This window comes from Thunnus maccoyii, chromosome 23 (assembly GCF_910596095.1).
Source record: "Thunnus maccoyii chromosome 23, fThuMac1.1, whole genome shotgun sequence".
NCBI lineage: Eukaryota > Metazoa > Chordata > Actinopteri > Scombriformes > Scombridae > Thunnus > Thunnus maccoyii.
In genome coordinates, this window is record NC_056555.1 from 25,997,290 (window position 1) to 26,022,646 (window position 25,357).

General features: G+C 41.6%; 1 protein-coding gene across 2 annotated transcripts in view; it reads left to right on the forward strand.

Moving 5' to 3' along the window:
* The window catches only part of cped1 (cadherin-like and PC-esterase domain containing 1), a 50,984-nt gene that overhangs the window by 16,084 nt on the left and 9,543 nt on the right, over positions 1-25,357 (forward strand). For both annotated transcript variants that reach the window (XM_042403410.1, XM_042403411.1), the window contains exons 5-14: positions 1,409-1,493; positions 3,345-3,492; positions 4,788-4,918; positions 5,711-5,783; positions 6,562-6,702; positions 8,235-8,339; positions 10,668-10,777; positions 10,871-10,935; positions 11,069-11,255; positions 11,330-11,498. In XM_042403410.1, coding sequence (XP_042259344.1) covers positions 1,409-1,493; positions 3,345-3,492; positions 4,788-4,918; positions 5,711-5,783; positions 6,562-6,702; positions 8,235-8,339; positions 10,668-10,777; positions 10,871-10,935; positions 11,069-11,255; positions 11,330-11,498 — 1,214 coding nt within the window. The remainder of the gene's footprint in view (positions 1-1,408; positions 1,494-3,344; positions 3,493-4,787; positions 4,919-5,710; positions 5,784-6,561; positions 6,703-8,234; positions 8,340-10,667; positions 10,778-10,870; positions 10,936-11,068; positions 11,256-11,329; positions 11,499-25,357) is intronic.

Below are 25,357 nucleotides of genomic sequence, written 5' to 3' on the forward strand. Positions count from 1 at the left end.
ATGAACTTTGTGTCAAACAGAGGCTTCTGACGTCTAAACTATAAGTCTGACCACTTTCAAACCTGTATCAATGGATTCGCAATGAAATTTCCTACTAAAATATGATTTTTAATGTTAGATTTGGCCAAAGTCATGGGATTTATGAGGAGATTTCACAAGAAGCGTACTCTAAAATCCTCCTCTCCAACTGCTCCTGGTGATGTCACTCCCTCAGTGCTGTGAAACATTCTGCAATACACACTCATTATAAAATCACAGGAAGAGCAAGAAAAGACTTTAAAACTCACACTCTAATATCTCAAAAACAATAAAAGATAGAAAACACATGTAAATTCAAGATTTGTAGGTCAAAGTCTCGTGACTCATTTAAAGTTCAAATGAAGTTTGTATCTAAAACTATGGGAAGCAGTAAATGTTCAAATTTATTTTTCTGTGTCCAGCTGCAGTTACTTATTGTCTCTACACAGCTGACAGTACACATGTCAATCAAACTTTGACCAGGTCATGTGGGTTAAAAGTCTTTTTCCTTTTCTAAAAATAGACTTGATGAAAATTAGGAAATTAATTAGTTTTACACACAAACTCATCAAGAGTTTTCAATTTACTAATTGAAATTCAAGTGAATGGGCCCAAAACTTGCATGATTTTGATGACACAGGTGTGAGCAAGACAGACATGTCTCACCCTGCAGAAAATTCTCATCCTGTCAATTGATCTTTCAAAATAAAAGCACACCACACTTGTAAGAAATATCCCTTATTTTTAAAAAGCAAAATGATATGATCCCGACGGACCAGAGTGCGAGGTCCCGACCAACGCTGCTTACAGCTTTAATTATTATTTTTGTTATTATTATTATTGTCTTTTAAAAATCTATTTTATTATTATTATATTTTCATATTTTTTATCTCTCGTTTGCTTTAGTCTCAAATTGTTTTAGTGTCTACATTTGTTCTGTCTTATTATTGTCTTGAGTTGAGCTACACTCACCTTTATGAAACCTGCTGTACTAATAAAGTTTGGTTTATAGATTTAAAGACAACAACAGTTTGCACAATCTGAGAAACCTGCAACAGATTTCAGAAACAAGACTTTAAGATGTAGACGACTCATCTTTTCATATTTTCTCATATTTTCATTTTATTAATAAAGTTTCTTTAATAGAAATAAATTAAGATAATTAGAGAACAAACATCCACTTCATGTTGGATTAGTTGGATCAATAAACAGATCATATTATCACATTAGAGGCAAAAAGCAAATACTAAATACATTCATACATATATGTACACATGAATATATATAAAATATAAAATATAAATATATATATATATATAAACAATTGAAAGTTTACACTGAACACATGAATCAGCTCATCAGTCAGATGTCACATGTTTCTGTCTGTCAGGATCTGAATTACCCATGAGGTCACACGCCTGTGGATCGACCAATCACAAGCTAGAGTTTCCTCACGAGTCAACGGGATCCAACAGGTGTGTGTCAGTTGTGTGTCGGGTGTGTATCAGGTGTGTATCAGGTGTGTATCAGGTGTGTGTCAGTTGTGTGTCGGGTGTGTATCAGGTGTGTATCAGGTGTGTATCAGTTGTGTATCGGGTGTGTATCAAGTGTGTATCAGGTGTGTATCAGGTGTGTATCAGTTGTGTATCGGGTGTGTATCAAGTGTGTATCAGGTGTGTATCAGTTGTGTATCGGGTGTGTATCAAGTGTGTATCAGGTGTGTATCAGGTGTGTATCAGGTGTGTATCAGTTGTGTATCGGGTGTGTATCAAGTGTGTATCAGGTGTGTATCAGTTGTGTATCGGGTGTGTATCAAGTGTGTATCAGGTGTGTATCAGTTGTGTATCGGGTGTGTATCAAGTGTGTATCAGGTGTGTATCAGGTGTGTATCAGGTGTGTATCGGGTGTGTATCGGGTGTGTGTCGGGTGTGTGTCGGGTGTGTATCGGGTGTGTGTCGGGTGTGTATCGGGTGTGTATCGGGTGTGTATCGGGTGTGTATCAGTTGTGTGTCGGGTGTGTGTCGGGTGTGTATCAGGTGTGTATCAGGTGTGTGTCGGGTGTGTATCACGTGTGTGTCGGGTGTGTGTCGGGTGTGTGTCGGGTGTGTATCGGGTGTGTGTCGGGTGTGTATCACGTGTGTATCGGGTGTGTATCGGGTGTGTATCACGTGTGTATCGGGTGTGTATCGGGTGTGTATCGGGTGTGTGTCGGGTGTGTATCAGGTGTGTATCAGGTGTGTGTCGGGTGTGTGTCGGGTGTGTGTCGGGTGTGTATCGGGTGTGTGTCGGGTGTGTATCGGGTGTGTATCACGTGTGTGTCAGGTGTGTGTCAGGTGTGTATCGGGTGTGTATCGGGTGTGTGTCGGGTGTGTGTCGGGTGTGTATCGGGTGTGTATCACGTGTGTATCACGTGTGTGTCGGGTGTGTATCACGTGTGTGTCGGGTGTGTATCGGGTGTGTGTCGGGTGTGTGTCGGGTGTGTATCGGGTGTGTGTCGGGTGTGTATCGGGTGTGTATCGGGTGTGTATCGGGTGTGTATCGGGTGTGTATCAAGTGTGTATCGGGTGTGTATCAGGTGTGTATCGGGTGTGTATCACGTGTGTGTCGGGTGTGTATCAGGTGTGTATCAGGTGTGTATCGGGTGTGTATCGGGTGTGTATCAGGTGTGTATCAGGTGTGTATCAGGTGTGTATCGGGTGTGTATCACGTGTGTGTCGGGTGTGTATCAGGTGTGTATCGGGTGTGTATCACGTGTGTGTCGGGTGTGTATCAGGTGTGTATCAGGTGTGTATCGGGTGTGTATCAGGTGTGTATCGGGTGTGTATCGGGTGTGTATCAGGTGTGTATCGGGTGTGTATCGGGTGTGTATCAGGTGTGTATCGGGTGTGTATCAGGTGTGTATCAGGTGTGTATCGGGTGTGTATCAGGTGTGTATCGGGTGTGTATCGGGTGTGTATCAGGTGTGTATCGGGTGTGTATCAGGTGTGTATCGGGTGTGTATCGGGTGTGTATCAGGTGTGTATCGGGTGTGTATCGGGTGTGTATCAAGTGTGTATCAGGTGTGTATCGGGTGTGTATCAAGTGTGTATCAGGTGTGTATCGGGTGTGTATCAGGTGTGTATCAGGTGTGTATCAGGTGTGTATCAAGTGTGTATCAGGTGTGTATCAGGTGTGTATCGGGTGTGTATCGGGTGTGTATCGGGTGTGTATCGGGTGTGTGTCGGGTGTGTGTCGGGTGTGTATCAGGTGTGTATCGGGTGTGTATCAGGTGTGTATCAGGTGTGTATCGTCACCTATCAGATCGTTGTTTTACTTCACTCTGACAGTCAGTCACCTGTCGGAGCCCCGCCTCTTGGCCTGGTTGCCATGGTGAATGTTTACGTTCTGGTGACCTCACTGAGACCACTGACTTCCTTCCTGCATGACATCAGCGTAGTGACGACCAATCAGGAGCAGAGGGGCCGGCCCACTCAGGTAACCCACCTGTCCATCATCTCAAATCTTTGTTTTTAATATATTTTCTCCACATTCTGTATGTTATTATCGATGTTTCTTATTTGTTCATTTATTGATTACCCTTTGATCCTCTGATAACTGACAGATTTATGTAGTTTTACTCGCAGAGATACAAATAAAATGAGTCAGATTTTATGGAGCGAATAATGAGTCAGAAAAAAAAAGATTTTTGCACACATTTTACAAAACCAAGAGAATAAATCAATAATCACATTAATAATATTTTTAAAGCACAAAATTATGATAATAAACTGAACTGTTGAATGATGAATATCTACAAACTTTATTTACACTCAGATGAAACAGAAACAGAAAATCAACTCTGATCTGATGATCTGATTTAAATGAGTACAGAAAATCTTTATTAAGTTACATTTCTGCCAAAACAAAATTACACAACATAAAATCTGATAAAAGACAAAAAGATCAATATGTTTTGTTGTTTGATGCATATATGGACCCTCTGTCTGTGTGATGCTGCCCCCTGCTGGTTAACCTTCTCGTGTCTGTGTGATGCTGCCCCCTGCTGGTTAACCCTCTCCCGTCTGTGTGATGCTGCCCCCTGCTGGTTAACCCTCTCCCGTCTGTGTGATGCTGCCCCCTGTTGGTTAACCCTCTCCTGTCTGTGTGATGCTGCCCCCTGTTGGTTAACCCTCTCCTGTCTGTGTGATGCTGCCCCCTGCTGGTTAACCCTCTCCTGTCTGTGTGATGCTGCCCCCTGTTGGTTAACCCTCTCCTGTCTGTGTGATGCTGCCCCCTGCTGGTTAACCCTCTCTTGTCTGTGTGATGCTGCCCCCTGCTGGTTAACCTCTCCCGTCTGTGTGATGCTGCCTCCTGCTGGTTAATCCTCTCCTGTGTGTGTGATGCTGCCTCCTGCTGGTTAACCTCTCGTGTCTGTGTGATGCTGCCCCCTGTTGGTTAACCCTCTCCTGTCTGTGTGATGCTGCCCCCTGCTGGTTAACCCTCTCCTGTCTGTGTGATGCTGCCCCCTGTTGGTTAACCCTCTCCTGTCTGTGTGATGCTGCCCCCTGCTGGTTAACCCTCTCTTGTCTGTGTGATGCTGCCCCCCGCTGGTTAACCCTCTCTTGTCTGTGTGATGCTGCCCCCTGCTGGTTAACCCTCTCTTGTCTGTGTGATGCTGCCTCCTGCTGGTTAACCCTCTCCCGTCTGTGTGATGCTGCCCCCTGCTGGTTAACCCTCTCCCGTCTGTGTGATGCTGCCCCCTGCTGGTTAACCCTCTACTCTCCTCTCAGCTCAGGAACTTCCTTCTGCACCAGCTTGGACAAACAGCCTCCCATGATGCTTTGGGGCAGGTGAAGCAGGCAATAGGTGAGGTGCTGCAAGCTGCAGCGTCAACCAATCAGAGGGAGGAAACGCTGAACAGGTAAAAATCCCTGAACAGACTCTTCATGTCTGACTGAATCATAAAAACATAATTCTGAAAGAATATTTTAACCTGTTCCCAACGGAAATACTTTTTAAAATATAAGTACATTATAGTATAAATATTTCCAAAGTATAGGTATACTAGTATATAATAGCAGTCATAGTATATTAGTATAAATGTTTCTAAAGTTTGAATATAGAATTAAGTGTCTGTATGCTGAAACAAGACTGAATGTCTTCTACTTCATTTGTGTTTAATAACCAAACTCCATACAGTTTCTGCCTGTTTTTAAACTCACTCTGCTGAATTTTAATCACTCTCAAACATCCTCATATTTAATTTTTTCTGTGTTTTCTGTCTCTTTTTAAATTTTTTGTTTGTTTGTTTTGTTGTGACTTTTTGTCTTTTTACCTTCTTAAAAAATGTGTTCGAATTAGATTTGTTGTATTAATGAAATGTTGACTGAACGTTTGTGTGGAAAATAATGGAAACAATAAATCAGTTTGTTGCAGTTAAGCAGAAAAAAATGAAACTTGATTTAATGATAAAATAGCTGAATTGATAATGACGCAGTTTGAAATCTAAAAAGGTGACTTTTCTCAGTCAGAGGTAAACTAACCAGTGTTTATTTATAAAGTCACATCTCTGATTTCCTTTTTGGTTTTCTTCATGATGTCATCATCAGTTACCTGTTCACACCTGAGTCAAGCTTTTGTCTTTAAACTCTCTGATCTTTTGATCATCACTAAACTGTGTGCTGATTGATTATTGATTGGTGATGTGTTTCAGGTGTGTGTTGTGTTACCAGCTGCTCACCTTCACTCTGCTGTTCAGCGGCTCTGTCACACCTGTCATCGTCCAGGTGAGACTCACACCTGTTTATCCAGCACACGGTCACTTTGACCTTCTCAGCTTGTCTAGTTTAAAAGCACAGATAAGATAAATGTGATGTAGCAGAAATATGTTTGTTTACCTCGTTCACCATCTTGTGAGCAGCGGTCAGGTAAAGATCACAGGTGTGACTCAACATGCTCACTTCTTCTCTGAACAACAAACTGATGTAAACAGAAATATCTTATTATCCAATTTGTGCATAATTTATTTATTTCTCTTTAATTCCTCCATTTCTTTTTCCACTTTCTTTTTCCATCCTCCTCTTTTCTTTCTTCGTCTCCTCTTTTCCTTCCCTACTCCCTTCTGTCCTCTTTCCTTTCCTTTACCACTTCCTCCTCTCCTTTCCTTCCTCTTTCACTTATCAGCGCCTCTCCTTTTCCACTTTTTCCTTCCCTTCTTCACCTTTCTCAGTCCTTCCCTACCTCTTCCCTTACTTTTCTTTTCCACATTCGTTTTCCTTTCCTACCCCCTTATTTTCTTCATCTCTTTTCCTTCCTCTTCTCATTTCCTTGCCCTACTTTATCCTGTTCTTTTTCACATCGGCCTTTCCTTCCCTGCCTCCTCACATTCTTTCCTTTCCTCATCTTTTCCTGATATTTCCTTCTCCTCTGTTGTCTTTTTTGGTAGATTAACCTCCTCTCTGTCTCTCAGCTGTGAGTGTGTTTCAGGTGAACGTCCAGCAGAGGTCAGCGTGTCCTCAGCTGCTCTCTGATTGGTCAGCAGCTCCTCTCTTTGTCTGTCTTCAGGTGGATACTGATTTAACCTTCTCTGCTCTGAGCGACGACACGTTCGACCGACAGATTACCAAAGACCTGATCCTGGAGGACTCGCTCCACTTCCTGCTGTCCTCAGAGACGCACCTGTCCTCAGAGACCGGCAGGGGGCAGGTGAGACTCCTACGCTATAAACATTTTAACTGTCCTGACAGAGTTTCAATGTGAAATAAGTGAATCACAACAGCTGATCGTCCAGTTTAGACTCACAATGTCGAATCAGGACAAAATCTTCTTTATAACAAGTTTCAGTTGTTCTTTAAGATTCTTGAAATTTCTACATACATGAACTCATTCTTTTGTTAATCAGGATCAGTTATTTCGTCCGATATGATTGCCAATTAAATACATAAATTTAATACTTTGAATACATTTAAAGTTATATGTCAAAAGTGAATATTCCTCCATATTTGTGCAAGAGGTGTTATTGGGACATAAGTTAAATAAGTCATTTAACAATAAAATAAAACTAATATGTAAAATAATAAATAAACATAACATATATTAAAAGTAGATTTTTATAATCAAAATTAAATGATCAAATAACAACAAATTTATTTCCAAGAACTGGAACATGACATCGTCAAGGTGTCTGAGGTAGTCAAACAGCTCCTCGGTAGAAAGGTGCCAGGTGTGATGAGACTGGATGAGATCAGAGGTGTGTCATGGCTGAGACACCTCTTCAGTGTCGCATGGAGATCGGGAACCGTGCCTTTGGACTGGCAGACCGGGTTGGTGGTTCCCATTTTCAAAAAAGGGGACTGGAGGGTTTGGTCCAACTATCAGGGGATCACACTACTCAGCTTCCTGGGAAAAGCTTATGCCAGGATGCTGGAGAGGAGACTCTGGCTGACTGTCGAACCTCAGATTCAGGAGGAACAGTGCGGATTCCGTCCTGGCGATGGAACAGTGGAGCAGCTAGTCCAGTCTACATGTGCTTTGTGGACTTGGAGAAGGCTTATGACTGTGTCCTTTGGGGCACCTAGTGGGTGGTGCAGCGGGAGTATGGGGTACCATGGCTCAGCCTTAGAGATCGGGTGAGGAGTTCGGACATCCGGGGGGAGCTCGGAGCCAGCTGAGGTGGTTCGAGCACCTGGTTAGGATCCTCCTGGATGCCTCCCTCTGGAGGTGTTCCAGGCTCGTCCAACTGGTAGAGCTGGTTAGGGTTATGGTTATGGGGGCAGACCCAGAACACGCTGGAGGGACTACATATCTCTCGTGGCCTGGAAACACCTTGGGACCCCCCAGGAACAGCTGGACGGTGTTGCTAGGGTGAAGGATGTGACCTGGTCCCAGATAAGCAGCAGAAAATGGATGGATGGAACAAATTTATTTATTCATTTTTACAGAAAAAAAACTGTCAGGAAGACAATTACTTATTTTTTATTTATTTAATATTCATCGTAGTTTATGTTTATAATAAATATATTGTGAAATGTTTTCCAGTATTTCATTAAATGTGTTTAAACTCTTTTAAAGGGAGGTTTCTGTTAACTTTAAATTTTGACACTAAAATTTTCAACAATAATTACTAATAATCAAAAAACAGATGAGTCAAGCTGTTGACATGAACAGAAGAATGTGATAAAAGCCACTTGAAATGAAAGAACTGTTCCATGTGTTTTCTGTCTCTCTGTCTGTCTCAGTACGGTGGCTGCAGAGGGACACTCGGCGTCTGTCTGTCAGAGGACGAACTTCTTCTTCTGCTTCAGTTTCACCAGCAGATGATGAAGCCTTCAGCTTTTCAGCTGGTAATAAATCCATCCTTTAATATTTTAATAAGATACAGAGAAGCAGGGCTGCAGTCACTTTAGTTATATTTGGTTTGTTTTAATGTTTTTCTCTTACATTTAAATACTCGTTTATTCTTAACTTCCTACATAAAGCTCTGAATTCTGTTTTAAAGAATTCTCCACATTGTCAGGAATAAGATTCTCATGAAAAAAATACTAAATCACCTTTCTTTTATTGAAAATTGACTAAATGTATTTCACTTTTTTGTCACAATGTCGTAAAATAAATCAGAATCATCCTTAAAACCCCATCATGAGTAATTCGTGATTGTAGCTTTATTATTTGAAGCCTCTAGTCTACTGATGTAATACAGAAACTATGGTCCTAAATTAATGGAATGGATTTTTTGAATGTTAAAACCCAACATCAGGCCCCTGAGATGTGTCGCCTCCTTTTCAAAGGCCGTAAATGTTTTAAACTTTAATGTTTAATAAGAATTAGATTTATTTCTTTGTTGGATCGTGATGTTTTCATTCTGACTCCACCTGTGATCTACACTATATCTGGAAAAATAATGGTGTGTCAGTTCACCTGTTTTGTGGAAACACTGGAAATTAAACAAAAAGTCTGAATCTCTTGAAAGAAAAACAGTTTCCTGCTGTCTGACGTGTAACAGTAGCCGTGTGCATAAAAAGTTTAGTGAGTAAATGATGACATACGTGAACCATGTGACTGAAACATCACTGAAGAGCTGAAAACATCAGATCTGTGTGGAGCGATGAAGAGACTGTAACCGTCCTCAAATGAATACATGAAGCTAACAGAAATGTCTTATTTCCATATAAGAAATGTCCTCTTCTTCTACAACAGTTTAATGGCACCGACTGGAGAATTAGCGCCACTTGCTGTTTATCTGCTAATATTCACACAACAGGAGTAGATGGAAACAAACATTCACTACATTTTATACTGAACATCCTCTTGAAATTTTATTAAAATTTGAGACACATTTGATTGGAAACTTGTGACATCTGATCACATGACTTTGCATTTACATCTGGCCTTCTTGTTATCTCTGTTCTGCTCACATTGTGATCAAATGTCATTACAGAAAATATCTGGATGATATGATAGTGAAACAAAAATATCCAGGGCCACTCATGATTTGGTGGGTCTTAAACTCATGACCCTAGTATTTGTAAAACTCTTGCTACTCTTATTTTATCTGTAAAACAAACAAACAAAGAAGCACAGATCCTGGCAATATTCCTGAGATGGTAAAAACTAGATCAGACGACTGTGCTAACAAGGATCTCAAATTTAAAGTTGGATTCAAACACACCTCTGTTTTTACAGGTTTAGTGTTGCTCAGAGATGATGCTTTATCAGAATTTAATTACAGAAAGTTATCAGATATCCAGTTTCTCTTCAGGTTAAATTGTGACATAGAGCTGTGTATCATCAGCATAAAGACAGATAGAAACATCTCTAAATGATGCGACCAAGCAGCAGGATGTACAATGAAAACAAAAGTGGTCCCAAAGTGGATCCCTGATGTACTCTAAAGTATCTCACAGTCACAACAGAAGCTAAATATTTATAGTTTGGTTACCTGCACGGTTCAACACTGAGTCTTCAGTCTTCAAAACTCTTCACATAGTCAATACAACAGCAACAAGTATGGAGCAAACTGCGTCACATTCGCATTGTTTGCACACAGCAAAGCATTCAGTGACTACAACCTTCAAATTTCCTCAATACTTTTCTCACTCAAACACAAACAAGCAATAAAACTCTGTGGATTTGCAGCACATTTGACATGTTTACATCCTCACTTCCAAACTCTTCAGTTTATGTTCAAACACTAACATGTATTCATACGGATCAGAACCACACTGAAAAACATCTACATTCAACAAAAAAAAACAAGACGTGCTGTCTGAAATAAAGCCCACTGAAAGCTTCCTGCTGCATTTCTATGACTCATTCCTGTAGATACACTGTAGTACGTTCTAAAGAGAGCTACACATCTGACTGTATTTACACTATATACACATTTATACACTATCAACCATTAAACTACATAAACACAATATACACATTTATACACTATCAACCATTAAACTACATAAACACAATAAAACAATGATGTAACTTCACAGACGGTCATAAAAAGATCCTCATGTGCTGCCTGTTGTCAGTGTTTTTATCTCAGTGTGTCTGATTGACACATGAGTTGTTGTGTTTGTTTCAGCTGGAAGGATTTTCTTTTGTGTGTAAAATGAGCTGCTGTGTGAAGCTTTTAGTGTTTTCCCGGTGTGATGATATTTGTTCTCCGTCTGTAGTTGTATCCGAGCGTCTCCTCTTCTTCCTCTTCCTCTGGTCCCCTGAGTGTCTCTGACCTCCTGCTCAGAATCAGCCGTTACTACGAGCTCCAGAGGAACCACAGCAACAGGTGAGACATGTATTCACTTGGTAAAAACGTCTGCAAACATCACATCATTAACAAACTTCTCTCCACATGATGATGTTTGAATGTTTCCTGCAGGAGTGACCGAACAGAGGCTTCGACCAATCAGGAGTCTTCTTCACAGGATGCAGCTGAGGGTAAAGGTGAGACACTTTTGACAACATCTGTCACAATATTCATATCAAAAATATAACCAGCAGTAAATAAACAAACATAAATCAACTAAATGAAATAAGGTCAATGCTGTGAAGCGCTGTGATTGGCTGGTGTCTTCAGGTCAGTGTGTGGACCCCCACCTGAGACAGATCTACACCGACCCCCCCCTCATGCTGACCCCACCCTTCAGCCCCCGGGTGAAGGAGTACCGCGCCGAGGTGACCTTTGACACGGTGACGGTTCGGATCCGACCAGAGCCCGTCAGCTCGGCCTGCAGGGTTCACCTGGACGAGCACCAAGGACCCAGGTGAGACCTCGGACCTCTGACCTCACACCTTTGACCTCTGACATCACAGATTTTTAACGTTTTTGTGTCTTCAGGATGGCGAACGTCCCCGTTGGCCTTGGCAACAGCAGGATCAGCATCCTGGTGACAGACGGTGGCACGCTGGAGCCCGTTGTCATGACGATCTACACGGTGCACATGTACCGTGAGAGCCGGCCCAGCCTGCCAATGTTCGGAGATCATGTGATGTGCAGCTTTCTGCAGGTGCGTGAGCTGTTTTCCTATTGGGTGGGGGGGCAGGATGTGATGACACGCTCAGGTGGTGAGAGATGCTGATAAAAGGTTTGATCTGTCTACTCTCACGTATCACTGGTAGTGTTGTCTAAATGAGGAGGATGATTGGCTATCGTCTTGGCAACCTCAGAGTTTAATTTGGTCAAATATTTGACGTCTGTCGCCGGTAGACTTTGTGACACCACAGAAGACATGTATGACATAATACGACACTATATGATGCGAGCTGACACAGCACGATACAAGACCAGACACAAGAAAACACAAGACGACATGAGACAGCTCTCTGGTTACCTCAGCCGTCCCTCAACATCAGCAGTTCTTCTCTCTCTGACATGTTTCTGCTGTATTTGTGTGTATGTATTAACCCAGTGACTACTGGGGCAGCTGAAGTCCAGGGAAGACTGGATGACAGCAGGAAAGATCCCAGTGGGCAGCTGGTAACCAAACCCACTAGTTTCTAAGGGACACACCCAATACTCACCACAAAGTTTACAAAGAGAAGACAACCCACAGGACCTCTGGGAGGCGGGGTGAAAGATGGGCCTACGGATCACACAGAAATGACAGGAAAGCACATGGACAATGAGAAGAGATTGCACATATGTGGGTGCAGTAGGGACTACGAATCCACCAGGCAAGAGCGAGGTGTGGAGGGAATCACCAGCAGCAACCTTGCACTGCAACGTCACATCAGACAAGAGGGACCAAAGGCCAGGTTGAAAACCACAGTGCAGACAAACCCATTGTTGCTGTGGGAAGGCAGTCAGTTGAGGAGAAAGACCCTTCAGTGGAAAGTGACCCACCTTGTGAGCACCAAGGAGATGCACCCACCTGTCCTGAAAGACCAGAACCAAGAAGCACAGAGAAGGAGGCACTCGCTGGGGGGAACAAAATCAAGTGGCCAAAGGTTAGCAAGGCAATGGCGGTAATGGTAAAAACTAGACTCAGATTTCAGGGAGATACTGGAGAGGTCACTGTGAGGGGGTGTGGAGTCTATGCTCACCCTGATTGAGGACATTCTCTACCAGGAGTGTAAAGCCAGGACAGAATAATTACCACCAAGAAAACCACTGTGCCAAGACAAAAAGGGAAGTGAGAAAGAGAGATCGAGCATCTGGTGCAAAGGCAACGACAACTCTGAAAGACCTGGAGGAGGGCAACACCAAGTGAGAGAGAAGGCCTAAAAGTGCTATGGGAGGAGATCAGGCAGAGGCTAACAAGCCTGCAGAGTGCTGAGTGCATCCAAAAGCCCAGGAAGTGGAAGGAGAAGGAACAAGCCAAATTCTGCAAGAACCCCTTCAAGTATGCCAGGCAGCTGCTGCAGGAAGCAAAGAATGGGAGGCTGGAGATCACCAGAGAGGAGCTGTAAGAGCACACCAGGAGGCAGTACAGTGACCCAGCGAGGAATGAGCCTTTAGGTACGCCAGGACACTTGCCCCACCTAGCCTCAGCCATATCCCAGTTTAAGCTCAGGAAAGGGGTCTGGAATGACAGCACTATCTTTGTGGTGGGCTGTGAGGAAATCCTGAACAGTCCATCAAAAGCCTCGGGAGGCAATACAGATCCAGACGGATCCATGGCGGAGGGCCCTAAAAGACCTGGCTGCAGTGGCTGAGAAGAGCAGCTTTGGGCTCTTTTTGAGGAGGAAGGACAAGTGTTGGAGTAACACTTAGCACAAGGGCTGACTGCAGGGGGGGGGGGGAGCAGGGAGACGTCCCTGCCACTGCTCCGCCACCAGGAGATGTTCCGGGTTTAAATGAGTGAAATATTGTAGATCGGTGGTATCCAGCTGACGACCCTGCAGCTAGCTGACCTATGGGCACCGGAGGAGGTGCGACAGGCAATAATGCAGATCAACACCTACCTGTATAGTCAATGCTGGCACCTTTTATACTTTAACTGACAAAATGAAAAGTTAGATTTACAGCTGAGTTTGTGCTGAAATAAAAATCATACATGTAATTTAAGGACAGTTTTAAAACTGCTAAACAAGGACAAAAGTCTATAAAAATGAACCAGAATGAAGCTGGACTGTGGAGGGTTAAGTCGGCAGCTTGTTGTTATTTTGCACATTTGCATTTTGAGTTTATTTCCCTCCAGCTCTGCTGTTATTAACTTTATAATGAGATGTGACTCTGAATGCAGAAGTGAAGTTTAACTGCTGCTTTGTTTCCAGACAGACAGCCTGAATAATGCTGCTGTTAGTTCGTGATCTCAGAATAAATGTTCATCACTTTCCGTTGGATATAAAGGAAACTGTGTCTTGTTGGATAAACAACTGTGTGAATTAGATTCTGATGTGAAACATATCTTCTCCTCCTCGTCTCCTTTGTGTTGATGATGTGAAGCTGGAAGGAGCTGAAACCGTTAAAGTCAGATTCTTCTGGTTCGAATTGATCTGCATTCCTGCTGCTCTTTGGGGAGGAACGATTGTTGGAGTTGAATTCTTTCCTTCTGTGTGTTCCAGCTGCTGCGTGTTTTATTGCAACACATTCACACTGAAACCGAGCCGAGTGTTTCACTGCTGGAAGCTCTCAGACATGCCGAAATAAATAATGAACCTCCGAAAATGTGGTTCTAATGTTTGGAGAGAGAAGCTTGAGCTGCAGGAACAACATTTAGTGTTACAGGTGTTGAGTAATACAGTATAATGTACTGACATTATGACGTTTTAATGTATACGAGGAGATCATCTGCATATAATTAGATTGTCCTTGATTTTTATGTTCATTATATTTAAATGAACGTTTGCAGAGATGGCTCCATAGCTGCTACAGATATCATTGGTGACAGTGAGCACTCCTGCCTTGTTGCTCAGCTGAGACAGAAATACAAACAACAGTGGTGTTGATGATTGATATATTGTACTGTATATGAATCATTTAAAAGACACCTTTAAAGCAGCTCTAATGTATATTTATAGTTTTCCTTGTTGTGGTGAGAAAGTACGATTGTAGCTACAATGAAAATCTGTGATTCAGTTTTCATGAAAGTCACCAAAAAAAGTGCAAAAGTTGAAAAACATCAACATTTTTGGCGTGTAATTGCCTCTGATCATCTGCAGCATGACAACAAGCCCAAAGGAACTATTGTCAGTCATGCAACAGATGGTCTCTGATCTCAACATCATGGACTCAGTCTGGGATTAACATGAAGAGACAGAAGAACTGCGACAACTTCTCCAAGACGCAGGAACAACCGAGCTGCCGAGAACCTGAAACACTGAGAACTGCTGCTGGTTTAAAGACAAAGCTGCTCACAACAGACATCGATTTACTTTCTACTGTTTAATCAAGTTAACTGATCAATAACAACTATTCATGAGAGATCCTCACTTTCATTTTACTGCCAATAACTCAGTATATATGCTAACAGACACTTCAGACTATCTTTACATTCGTCAGAACTTCCTCTCATTATATAAACAAAATCAACTTTTTAAAGAAAATCATGTAATGACTCTATTTTTAATAACTTTCAACTCAACTTTATTTACACAGCACGTTACACACAACACAGCTGATCTGCAGCACACAGACAGAAACATAATAATAAAGAGTTAAACAGCTTTAGACTCAGTTTACATTAATTTTTGAATATTTTTAAGTGGGGTTCAAATATATTTATTGTCAGATGAATCCAGGTAAACGTTATACTATTTATGCTGTCTAAACATATAAATATAAGTATTAAGAGCATTAGTTTACTCTGAACAGATGTTTTAGTGACATAAACAGATACAGACAGAAGCTTTGTTTTATTAATCCAGTTCACATATCAAACATGAAATAATTCCTTATAATAATGCTTTATGGTCAAAGCTGTGTTTTATTACCTTTATCAGATCTTCAGTCCAGTTTGTAAAGTTAACACTTCAAAACTTTAATAAAGTAAATAAAATATTGTATAAAAGACAGAAGATATGAATAGAATATCACAGTAAAAATGTAGATTCTTTCAACTTCATCCCTCTTGTTGTAGTTTTGGGCTGCAGGTAAAATAATAATCATGCTGTGAAGCAGCTGCTTCTTGTGTTTCATATTCTCATATCCTCCCTCACCTGTCCTCTGTCATCTACCTGTCGGCCTCAATTAGAGACACATGAAGAGAGTGGGTGTTCCCTCGGCCTGTTGGGGGGTCATGGGGGGCCCCTGATCGGGCCCCCTGGAGAACAGAGGGGCCATTGATGCGGCGTGGCGTCGAGTCTTTTGATGTTCTGTCATGTGAAGCTTTAATGTCTGCTGAGGAGGAGGAGGACAGGTAGAGCAGCAGGTGTTTCCATCTTCTTCATTACTGCTGCTTTTCTCTCAAACTGAGTCTGAAGCGTCTCGTCGGCTCATCGGTTCAGTTTATAAGAGACGAATTAAAGACAGAAACACCTGAATCTGACCTGTGATCAGTTCCTATCAATCAAAGTCTTGATGGGAGAAATGATGATGATGATGATGATGATGATGATGATGATGATGTTGTTGTTGTTGAGGGATGTTTACATTTCTGGAGGTTTGATGTCTGTTGGTTCAGTGACGGATCCTGTCACGTCTCTGCTTCAACCTGTGATGTCGCACATCCAGCAGTGGAAAGTAAATAAGTACATTCACTCAAGTACTGCACTGAAGTACAGTTTAGAGGTACTTGTACTTTACTTGAGTATTTCCATGTGATGCTACTTTCTACATTTCAGAGGGAAATATTGTACTTTCTACTCCACTACATTTATTTGACAGCTTTAGTTACTTTTCAGATGAAGATTTGACACAATGGATAATATAACAAGCTTTTAAAATACAACACATTGTTAAAGATGAAACCAGTGGTTTCCAACCTTTTTGTCTTTTGACGTCTTACAAAAAGCAGTGTGTAGTCGGGGTCACATTTCACATGTCTATGAGTTGTTAACAGCTCCACCAAATAGTGATTTTTCCCTCTAAACTTCTCACATGCTTTCATTTCAATAAATGTTCAAATGATCCAATATTTCAGCAAAAATCAAAGATTAGAGAAAAAGTCCAAAAACTGAAAACAGATTTGTGTATCAGAACTTTGTTTTTTCTTCTTTCCTCTCCCATTAATCATCTCACCACCCCTCAGATTTATCTGCTGACCCTTTGGAGGGGCCCCACCCCTAGGTTGGGAACCACTGGACTAAACTAGCTAACTGTATATAAAGTAGTGTAAACTAGCTTCACCTCCAGCAGCTACAACAGTAACATGCTGCTCTAACACTGATGCTTCACTATTAATAATCTAATGATGTCATATATAATAATATATCAGTCAGAGGGACCAAACCACTACTTTTACTGCAATACTTTAACTACATCAAGCTCATAATACTTATGTACTTTTACTGCAATACTTTAACTACATCAAGCTCATAATACTTATGTACTTTTACTGCAATACTTTAACTACATCAAGCTCATAATACTTATGTACTTTTACTGCAATACTTTAACTACATCAAGCTCATAATACTTATGTACTTTTACTGTAATGTAGTATTTTTGCATTGCTGTATTTTTACTTTTACTGCAGTAAGTCACATGTGACGCCACCATGTTGGTTTACATAGAAAACAATCAGCAGCAGTTTAACATCTTTAACAGGATCAAAGTCCTCCAAACATGTTCTTATCTGAGAAAACTGTTATAAATGACTATTAGTAGTAGTAGAAGTATTACCATTATTATTAGTAGTAGTATAATTATTGTTATTATCTGCTTTCCTTGCGAGGCAGCTGGATCGGTGAGATCATGTGAGAATCCATCTCGTCAGGCTTCCAGTTCTGCGCTTTGTGTCTGAACCACCGGTAGTTTGGACCAGTCAGCGTCCTTTGAGGATTCTCACGTTATTTCCTGAATCCAGCTGCTTCACAAGGTACGACGGTGATAAGACGGATGGTTCGTCCAATCACCTGCCAAGTGTTTTTTTAGAAAGTGCTGCTGAAAGAGTTTCCAGGGACGATTCTCAGCTGGTTCTGTGTAACAAACCATCTGGAGCATCAGGTTAATAATCTGCCACCTGTGTGTTAAACGTTTGGTTACATTTAGGTATAAAAACTACTTGTTTCGAGTTAAACGTTTCTAGTCTGTTAATGACTCATTGGCTGTTCTTAATTATATTTATATTTATTTTAGTCTCCTCTCTCATTTGAAGTTCACTATTAAAAATCCAAACTTGATCAAACCAGATTTACAGAAGCACAAACACGCAGAAACATTTTTACTGTTGTGTTTATCCTCCTCACAGCAGCTCAGAAGTCGAAAATATTACTTACATTTCTCTCTTTTGTAACGAGAAAATGTATTTTCCTGTTACGAGCAGAGAAACAAATGGCAGTAAAAGTGTTGTGATTAGGTCAGAACGACACAAACACGCGTTCAGAGACATTTTATTGGAGCTTCGACTCCAAACAGACTGAGATTTCCTTCAGTTTCAAACCTCACGGTGAGAAATAACGTCTCATTAACGTTCAGCTGGAGGACGTCAGAGAGCCGCGGTGCAGCAGGATGGTTTGGTGCAGCATTGTAGCTCAGGTCCAGTGAAAGAACTAAACCAGTAAACAGACATGATGAACCATTACAGCACACACACAGAGAAAACACATGAAAATAACATTATTACATTTATTATTGCACAATATATAAAATAATCATGATGTTTATCCACCAGACTCTTCAAAAATATAACAAAACAACACTGTCATGCTCTAAGCGTGACCAATCTCATCACCTCCCCCCCCGGTTACTGATGTTGCCATGGTAACCCAGAGACTGTCCAGTGTGGGGTAGAGACAGTTAATGAGGCGTGGTTGCCATGGCAACAACATCGAGTCTGCTGGTTTTACCCAGAGAGCTAATGTCGTCTTCAAACTGTGAGGCAGTTTGCTGTTTTCTGAGAGACGATGGTCTGCGTGTGCTGCTGTTAGCAGTTAGCATTTAGCATTTAGCATTTAGCGTGGCCAGCACAAAGCGGGACTGTGCTTTTTTAAACCATAGCTTAATATTAAGTGCAGAAGAATTTTGTCTTGTTTGTGCATCCTCAACCACTGTCGACACAAAAGGACACTAAGTGATTTGTAAAGTAATGTGATTACATTTTTCAAGTATCTCGTCCAACACTGGTGTCAAACAGATATTCAGTTCATTCAGAGGAAGATGAGTGTTTGTATTCAGTCTTCGTCAGGTTTTTCTAACTAACTCTTCATGTTGATCTGATGGTTTCTGGTGGATTCAGGATCCTGGAAACTCATCTTCAGTGTTTGGAGAGAGAAGGTTCGATGTGTTAAAGGCGTCCAGGACATATCAGACTGACTGTATGGACTTAATGCAGAGGAGGTTACATAGAGGTATAAGAGGAGATCATCTGCATATAGTTACATACTCGTCCGTGATATGTCATTAACCCTTGAGGAGAAGCTGCAGAGCTGCTTCAGATATTACTGGTGACAGTGAGCAGCTGCCTTCAGCCTCAGCTGAGAGGGAAACATGAAGAATATAAGTCTAGAAATGTTTCCATGTTTTCTTCATGATTATTTCATGATTGTAAAACATTAAAGACAGATTCAGGTTCTTCAGATCAGCAGCAACAAGAAATAAAGTCAGAAACAATCTGAACAATTTTCCTGCAGCTGATAATAAACTGCTCTCTGTTCATTTATGACGTCTATTAATGAATCAACACAGAAACAATAATAATAATGATAATAATAATAATAATTGAGATTCTTTATCTTGCTGAAAGTTGCAGGTTTGTTTGCTGTGCGTCTGTTTGTAACGTGTTGAAATGTTAATGTTGTAATGTGTGAATGTGCAGCAGCTCTCATTCCTCTGTGAAACAGAACAAAATGTTTTGGCAGAGACTGCGTGACCTTTGACCTCCTCTGATGTCAGCAGGTGTGAGTGATGCACAGTAAACATCAGCGTGACGCTGATGTTTATATTCAAACTAACTGAGTAAATCATAAAATCATATTTCTGACTCAGTCGTGTTTCAACTGAAACGTCAAACTGCAAATAAAAAGAAAGAAAAGGAAGAAAAGACAAGTGAACGCAGGAAACTTTATACGTCTGTTATTTATTTATTTATTTATTTATTGTTAAGTGTTGTTATGACGACTGAAGTTATATTATATTGTTTTATTGTTTTAAAATGAGAAGCATTTTATGATGTTTGTCATATTTTCAGACAGACGTCAGGAGGAAACAAAACGCTTCACAGGAAGCTGCAGCCGCCAAAATAAATAAACAAACAAACAAATAAACAAATAAACAAACAAATAAATAAATAACAACCGTTAAAAAGTCAAAATAATTCTTATTATTTGATAATTCATAACAGAGCAGAAACCTCGACTTCACAGTTTAAACAGGGACGTTTAGTCTTCATGTGTCCTCATGTGTCCTCATGTGTCCTTCATGTGTCTTCATGTGTCCTTCATGTGTCCTTCATGTGTCTTCATGTGTCCTCATGTGTCCTTCATGTGTCTTCATGTGTCCTTCATGTGTCCTTCATGTGTCTTCATGTGTCCTTCATGTGTCCTTCATGTGTCCTTCATGTGTCTTCATGTGTCCTCATGTGTCTTCATGTGTCTTCATGTGTCCTTCATGTGTCCTTCATGTGTCCTCATGTGTCCTCATGTGTCCTTCATGTGTCTTCATGTGTCCTTCATGTGTCCTCATGTGTCCTCATGTGTCCTTCATGTGTCTTCATGTGTCCTTCATGTGTCCTTCATGTGTCTTCATGTGTCCTTCATGTGTCCTTCATGTGTCTTCATGTGTCCTCATGTGTCCTCATGTGTCCTTCATGTGTCCTCATGTGTCCTTCATGTGTCCTTCATGTGTCTTCATGTGTCCTTCATGTGTCTTCATGTGTCTTCATGTGTCCTTCATGTGTCTTCATGTGTCCTTCATGTGTCCTTCATGTGTCTTCATGTGTCCTCATGTGTCCTCATGTGTCCTTCATGTGTCCTCATGTGTCCTTCATGTGTCCTTCATGTGTCTTCATGTGTCTTCATGTGTCTTCATGTGTCCTCATGTGTCCTCATGTGTCCTTCATGTGTCTTCATGTGTCCTCATGTGTCTTCATGTGTCCTTCATGTGTCCTTCATGTGTCTTCATGTGTCTTCATGTGTCTTCATGTGTCCTCATGTGTCCTAATGTGTCCTCATGTGTCTTCATGTGTCCTTCATGTGTCTTCATGTGTCCTTCATGTGTCCTTCATGTGTCTTCATGTGTCTTCATGTGTCCTCATGTGTCCTCATGTGTCTTCATGTGTCCTTCATGTGTCCTTCATGTGTCCTCATGTGTCCTCATGTGTCCTTCATGTGTCTTCATGTGTCCTCATGTGTCCTTCATGTGTCCTTCATGTGTCTTCATGTGTCTTCATGTGTCTTCATGTGTCCTTCATGTGTCCTTCATGTGTCTTCATGTGTCCTTCATGTGTCCTTCATGTGTCTTCATGTGTCTTCATGTGTCCTTCATGTGTCTTCATGTGTCTTCATGTGTCCTTCATGTGTCTTCATGTGTCTTCATGTGTCCTTCATGTGTCCTTCATGTGTCTTCATGTGTCTTCATGTGTCTTCATGTGTCCTTCATGTGTCTTCATGTGTCTTCATGTGTCCTTCATGTGTCCTTCATGTGTCTTCATGTGTCCTCATGTGTCCTCATGTGTCTTCATGTGTCTTCATGTGTCCTTCATGTGTCCTCATGTGTCTTCATGTGTCTTCATGTGTCCTTCATGTGTCCTTCATGTGTCTTCATGTGTCTTCATGTGTCCTTCATGTGTCTTCATGTGTCTTCATGTGTCCTTCATGTGTCCTTCATGTGTCTTCATGTGTCCTCATGTGTCCTCATGTGTCTTCATGTGTCCTCATGTGTCTTCATGTGTCCTCATGTGTCCTTCATGTGTCCTTCATGTGTCCTTCATGTGTCTTCATGTGTCCTTCATGTGTCCTCATGTGTCTTCATGTGTCCTTCATGTGTCTTCATGTGTCCTTCATGTGTCCTTCATGTGTCTTCATGTGTCCTTCATGTGTCCTTCATGTGTCCTTCATGTGTCTTCATGTGTCCTTCATGTGTCTTCATGTGTCTTCATGTGTCCTTCATGTGTCTTCATGTGTCTTCATGTGTCCTTCATGTGTCTTCATGTGTCCTTCATGTGTCTTCATGTGTCTTCATGTGTCCTTCATGTGTCTTCATGTGTCCTTCATGTGTCTTCATGTGTCCTTCATGTGTCCTCATGTGTCTTCATGTGTCTTCATGTGTCCTTCATGTGTCCTCATGTGTCCTTCATGTGTCTTCATGTGTCCTTCATGTGTCCTTCATGTGTCTTCATGTGTCCTCATGTGTCCTTCATGTGTCTTCATGTGTCCTTCATGTGTCCTTCATGTGTCTTCATGTGTCCTCATGTGTCCTTCATGTGTCTTCATGTGTCCTTCATGTGTCCTTCATGTGTCCTTCATGTGTCTTCATGTGTCCTCATGTGTCTTCATGTGTCTTCATGTGTCCTTCATGTGTCCTTCATGTGTCCTCATGTGTCCTCATGTGTCCTTCATGTGTCTTCATGTGTCCTTCATGTGTCCTCATGTGTCCTCATGTGTCCTTCATGTGTCTTCATGTGTCCTTCATGTGTCCTTCATGTGTCTTCATGTGTCCTTCATGTGTCCTTCATGTGTCTTCATGTGTCCTTCATGTGTCTTCATGTGTCTTCATGTGTCCTTCATGTGTCTTCATGTGTCTTCATGTGTCCTTCATGTGTCTTCATGTGTCCTCATGTGTCCTCATGTGTCCTTCATGTGTCCTCATGTGTCCTTCATGTGTCCTTCATGTGTCTTCATGTGTCTTCATGTGTCTTCATGTGTCCTCATGTGTCCTCATGTGTCCTTCATGTGTCTTCATGTGTCTTCATGTGTCCTCATGTGTCTTCATGTGTCCTTCATGTGTCCTTCATGTGTCTTCATGTGTCCTCATGTGTCCTCATGTGTCCTCATGTGTCCTCATGTGTCTTCATGTGTCCTTCATGTGTCTTCATGTGTCCTTCATGTGTCTTCATGTGTCCTTCATGTGTCCTTCATGTGTCTTCATGTGTCTTCATGTGTCCTCATGTGTCCTCATGTGTCTTCATGTGTCCTTCATGTGTCCTCATGTGTCCTCATGTGTCCTTCATGTGTCTTCATGTGTCCTCATGTGTCTTCATGTGTCCTTCATGTGTCCTTCATGTGTCCTTCATGTGTCCTCATGTGTCTTCATGTGTCCTTCATGTGTCTTCATGTGTCCTTCATGTGTCCTTCATGTGTCTTCATGTGTCCTTCATGTGTCCTTCATGTGTCCTTCATGTGTCCTTCATGTGTCTTCATGTGTCTTCATGTGTCCTTCATGTGTCTTCATGTGTCTTCATGTGTCCTTCATGTGTCTTCATGTGTCTTCATGTGTCCTTCATGTGTCTTCATGTGTCTTCATGTGTCTTCATGTGTCCTTCATGCGTCCTCGTGTGTCTTCATGTGTCCTTCATGTGTCTCGTGTGTCCTCGTGTGTCCTCGTGCGTCCTTGTGCGTCCTCGTGTGTCCTCGTGTGTCCTTGATGTCCTTGTGTGTCTCTCAGGTCTCTAAGGAGGTTTTAGTGTTTTCTTCCTGCGGTCTCTATGATCTGATGACCGTGTTGATCCGGATTAAGCAGCGTTTATACAGGAAGTCAGATGAGATCAGATCTGGATCAGATCAGCTCTTCGATCACATGTCAGGATTATTTCTGCTTTAATACTCAGGAAACTAAATCTGCTCTCAGCTTCACTTAATGTTTGATTATTATTTCATCTCTCTGTGAGGTGGTGAATATTAACACTTATATTACACTAATATTAATAATTATATATTACACTAATATTAATAATTATATATTACACTAATATTAATTATATATTACACTAATATTAATACTCTTTCCATATTTATTAAGGTTTGTTTTTGTTTATTTATATCAGCTTTAGCTTCTTTGCGTTATTTGGGGTAAAAATCATTTTATTTGTTAGATGTTGAAGTGAACATCAGAGCTGCAGCTTTATTGACATGATAAACATGATTCATCCAGTCACAGGAAATGAATCAGCAACAGTTTGGATCATTGATTAATCGTTGAAGTCTTTTTTTAACACAAACATTTGTCTGTCGGTGTGTTCCTGTTTCCTGTTCGGCGTGTTTTGGTGTCTCGGCGGCGGCCCTCAGAGCAGCGCTCCGGCTGTTTGAACGTTTACACTGAGTTTAGGTACGAACAAGAAAATCCCTGTTAAGTTTTCTTGTGTCACTTTGTTGTGAGCTGCGACGCCGGCGTGCAGAATGTGACGCCTCCGCGCTGAAACCTCGCCGCAGCAGCAGAAGAAGAAGAGGAGTGTGTGTCTGAAGGGAGGAGAGTGTGTGTGTTGTTACGGTGTGTGTGTGTGTGTGTGTGTGTGTGTGTGTGACGAGGGCGGCGGCTCTGAAGTCGGGGCCAGACGTGGCGGCTCCCACGGGGCCTCGGCGCTGAGCTGGTCGGGTTTATTTGACCTCTGACCTCCGAGCGGCCGAGGACGACGCTCGCTGACACAACAGAGGAGAGAAGAAGAAGAAGGGAGGATGAAAGAAGAACAAAGCTTTGATTTAAAAGTGAGAACAGAAGAAGAGACGAGAGAGGTCAGAGAGGGAAACACGCTTCTAATCAGGACAGGAAGTCAAGAAGAAGAAGCAGCTGACATGATGTAACTTCTGTCCTGAGCTCACACGGCGTTTTATCCACATTTTTCATTTGCACAGAAACAAAAATGTTTCTCTGAACCTGTAAAAAGCTGCTGGAAACTATGAGACAGCAGCGTCAGACGTCTCTGTGCAGGTCGCTCGTTTAAGGATCAATAACAGTGATGATGAGAGAAACTAAATCTAGTTAATTAGTTATTCATTGATCTCTTCTTACATGACAGAGACGTGTCAAAAAACCTTTTATAACAGAGTCTCTCTTTCATTTCTCTGTTTATAGAAAGGTTTATTTCATCAGGATAAACTGAATGATTCAGATCCTGCTGAGTGTTTCTGAGCTGCTGCTGCTGCGTGATGAGGCGTTCGGACTGTCAGGTGTTGCGGGGCGGGTCTACTTCCTGTCCAGATGCACCTGGAGGAGCAGCGTCCACACATCTGAACACAAACTGCTGCTGCAGCTCTTTCACATCTTTTCAGTTTGACTTTTATTAAATCTAATTTGAGGCTTTTGATTCATATCTCACACCGCACTGTAGCTTCTATTCTCCAGCTTTATCTCTTTCTATTCTAGCTTGTTTTTATTTTACGTGTCTTTTTATATTGTTGCCTTTTATATTTCATATAAAGCACTTTGACGCCTCGTTGTCAATGTGCTGCACAAATAAACTTGTCTTTTCTAAACAAAACAGGAAAGATGATCATCAGAGTTGCAGCTTCTTGCAGATACTTTTTGGATTTTTAAAGGTGCAGTGTGTAGACGGGAATATAATATTCATAAGTATATTTAATTAGTGACCTTAGAATGAGTCTTTATATCTACAGAGGGGGCGGGTCCTCGTCCACGGAGCCGCCATGTTTCTACAGTAGCCCAGAACGGACAAACCAAACACTGACTCTAGAGAGGGACTTTCACGTTTTTCACAAGTTTCATGGCCACCGTAGATTCTCCTACACGCTTGGGGGGGGGGGGGGGGCTCACCACTAGATGCCACTAAATCCTAAACACTGGTCCTTTAACTCTTTTAATTCCAGCATGCTAATGCTAATGCTAACTCCAGGCTGTTAGCATTAGCTAACTCCAGGCTGTTAGCATTAGCAT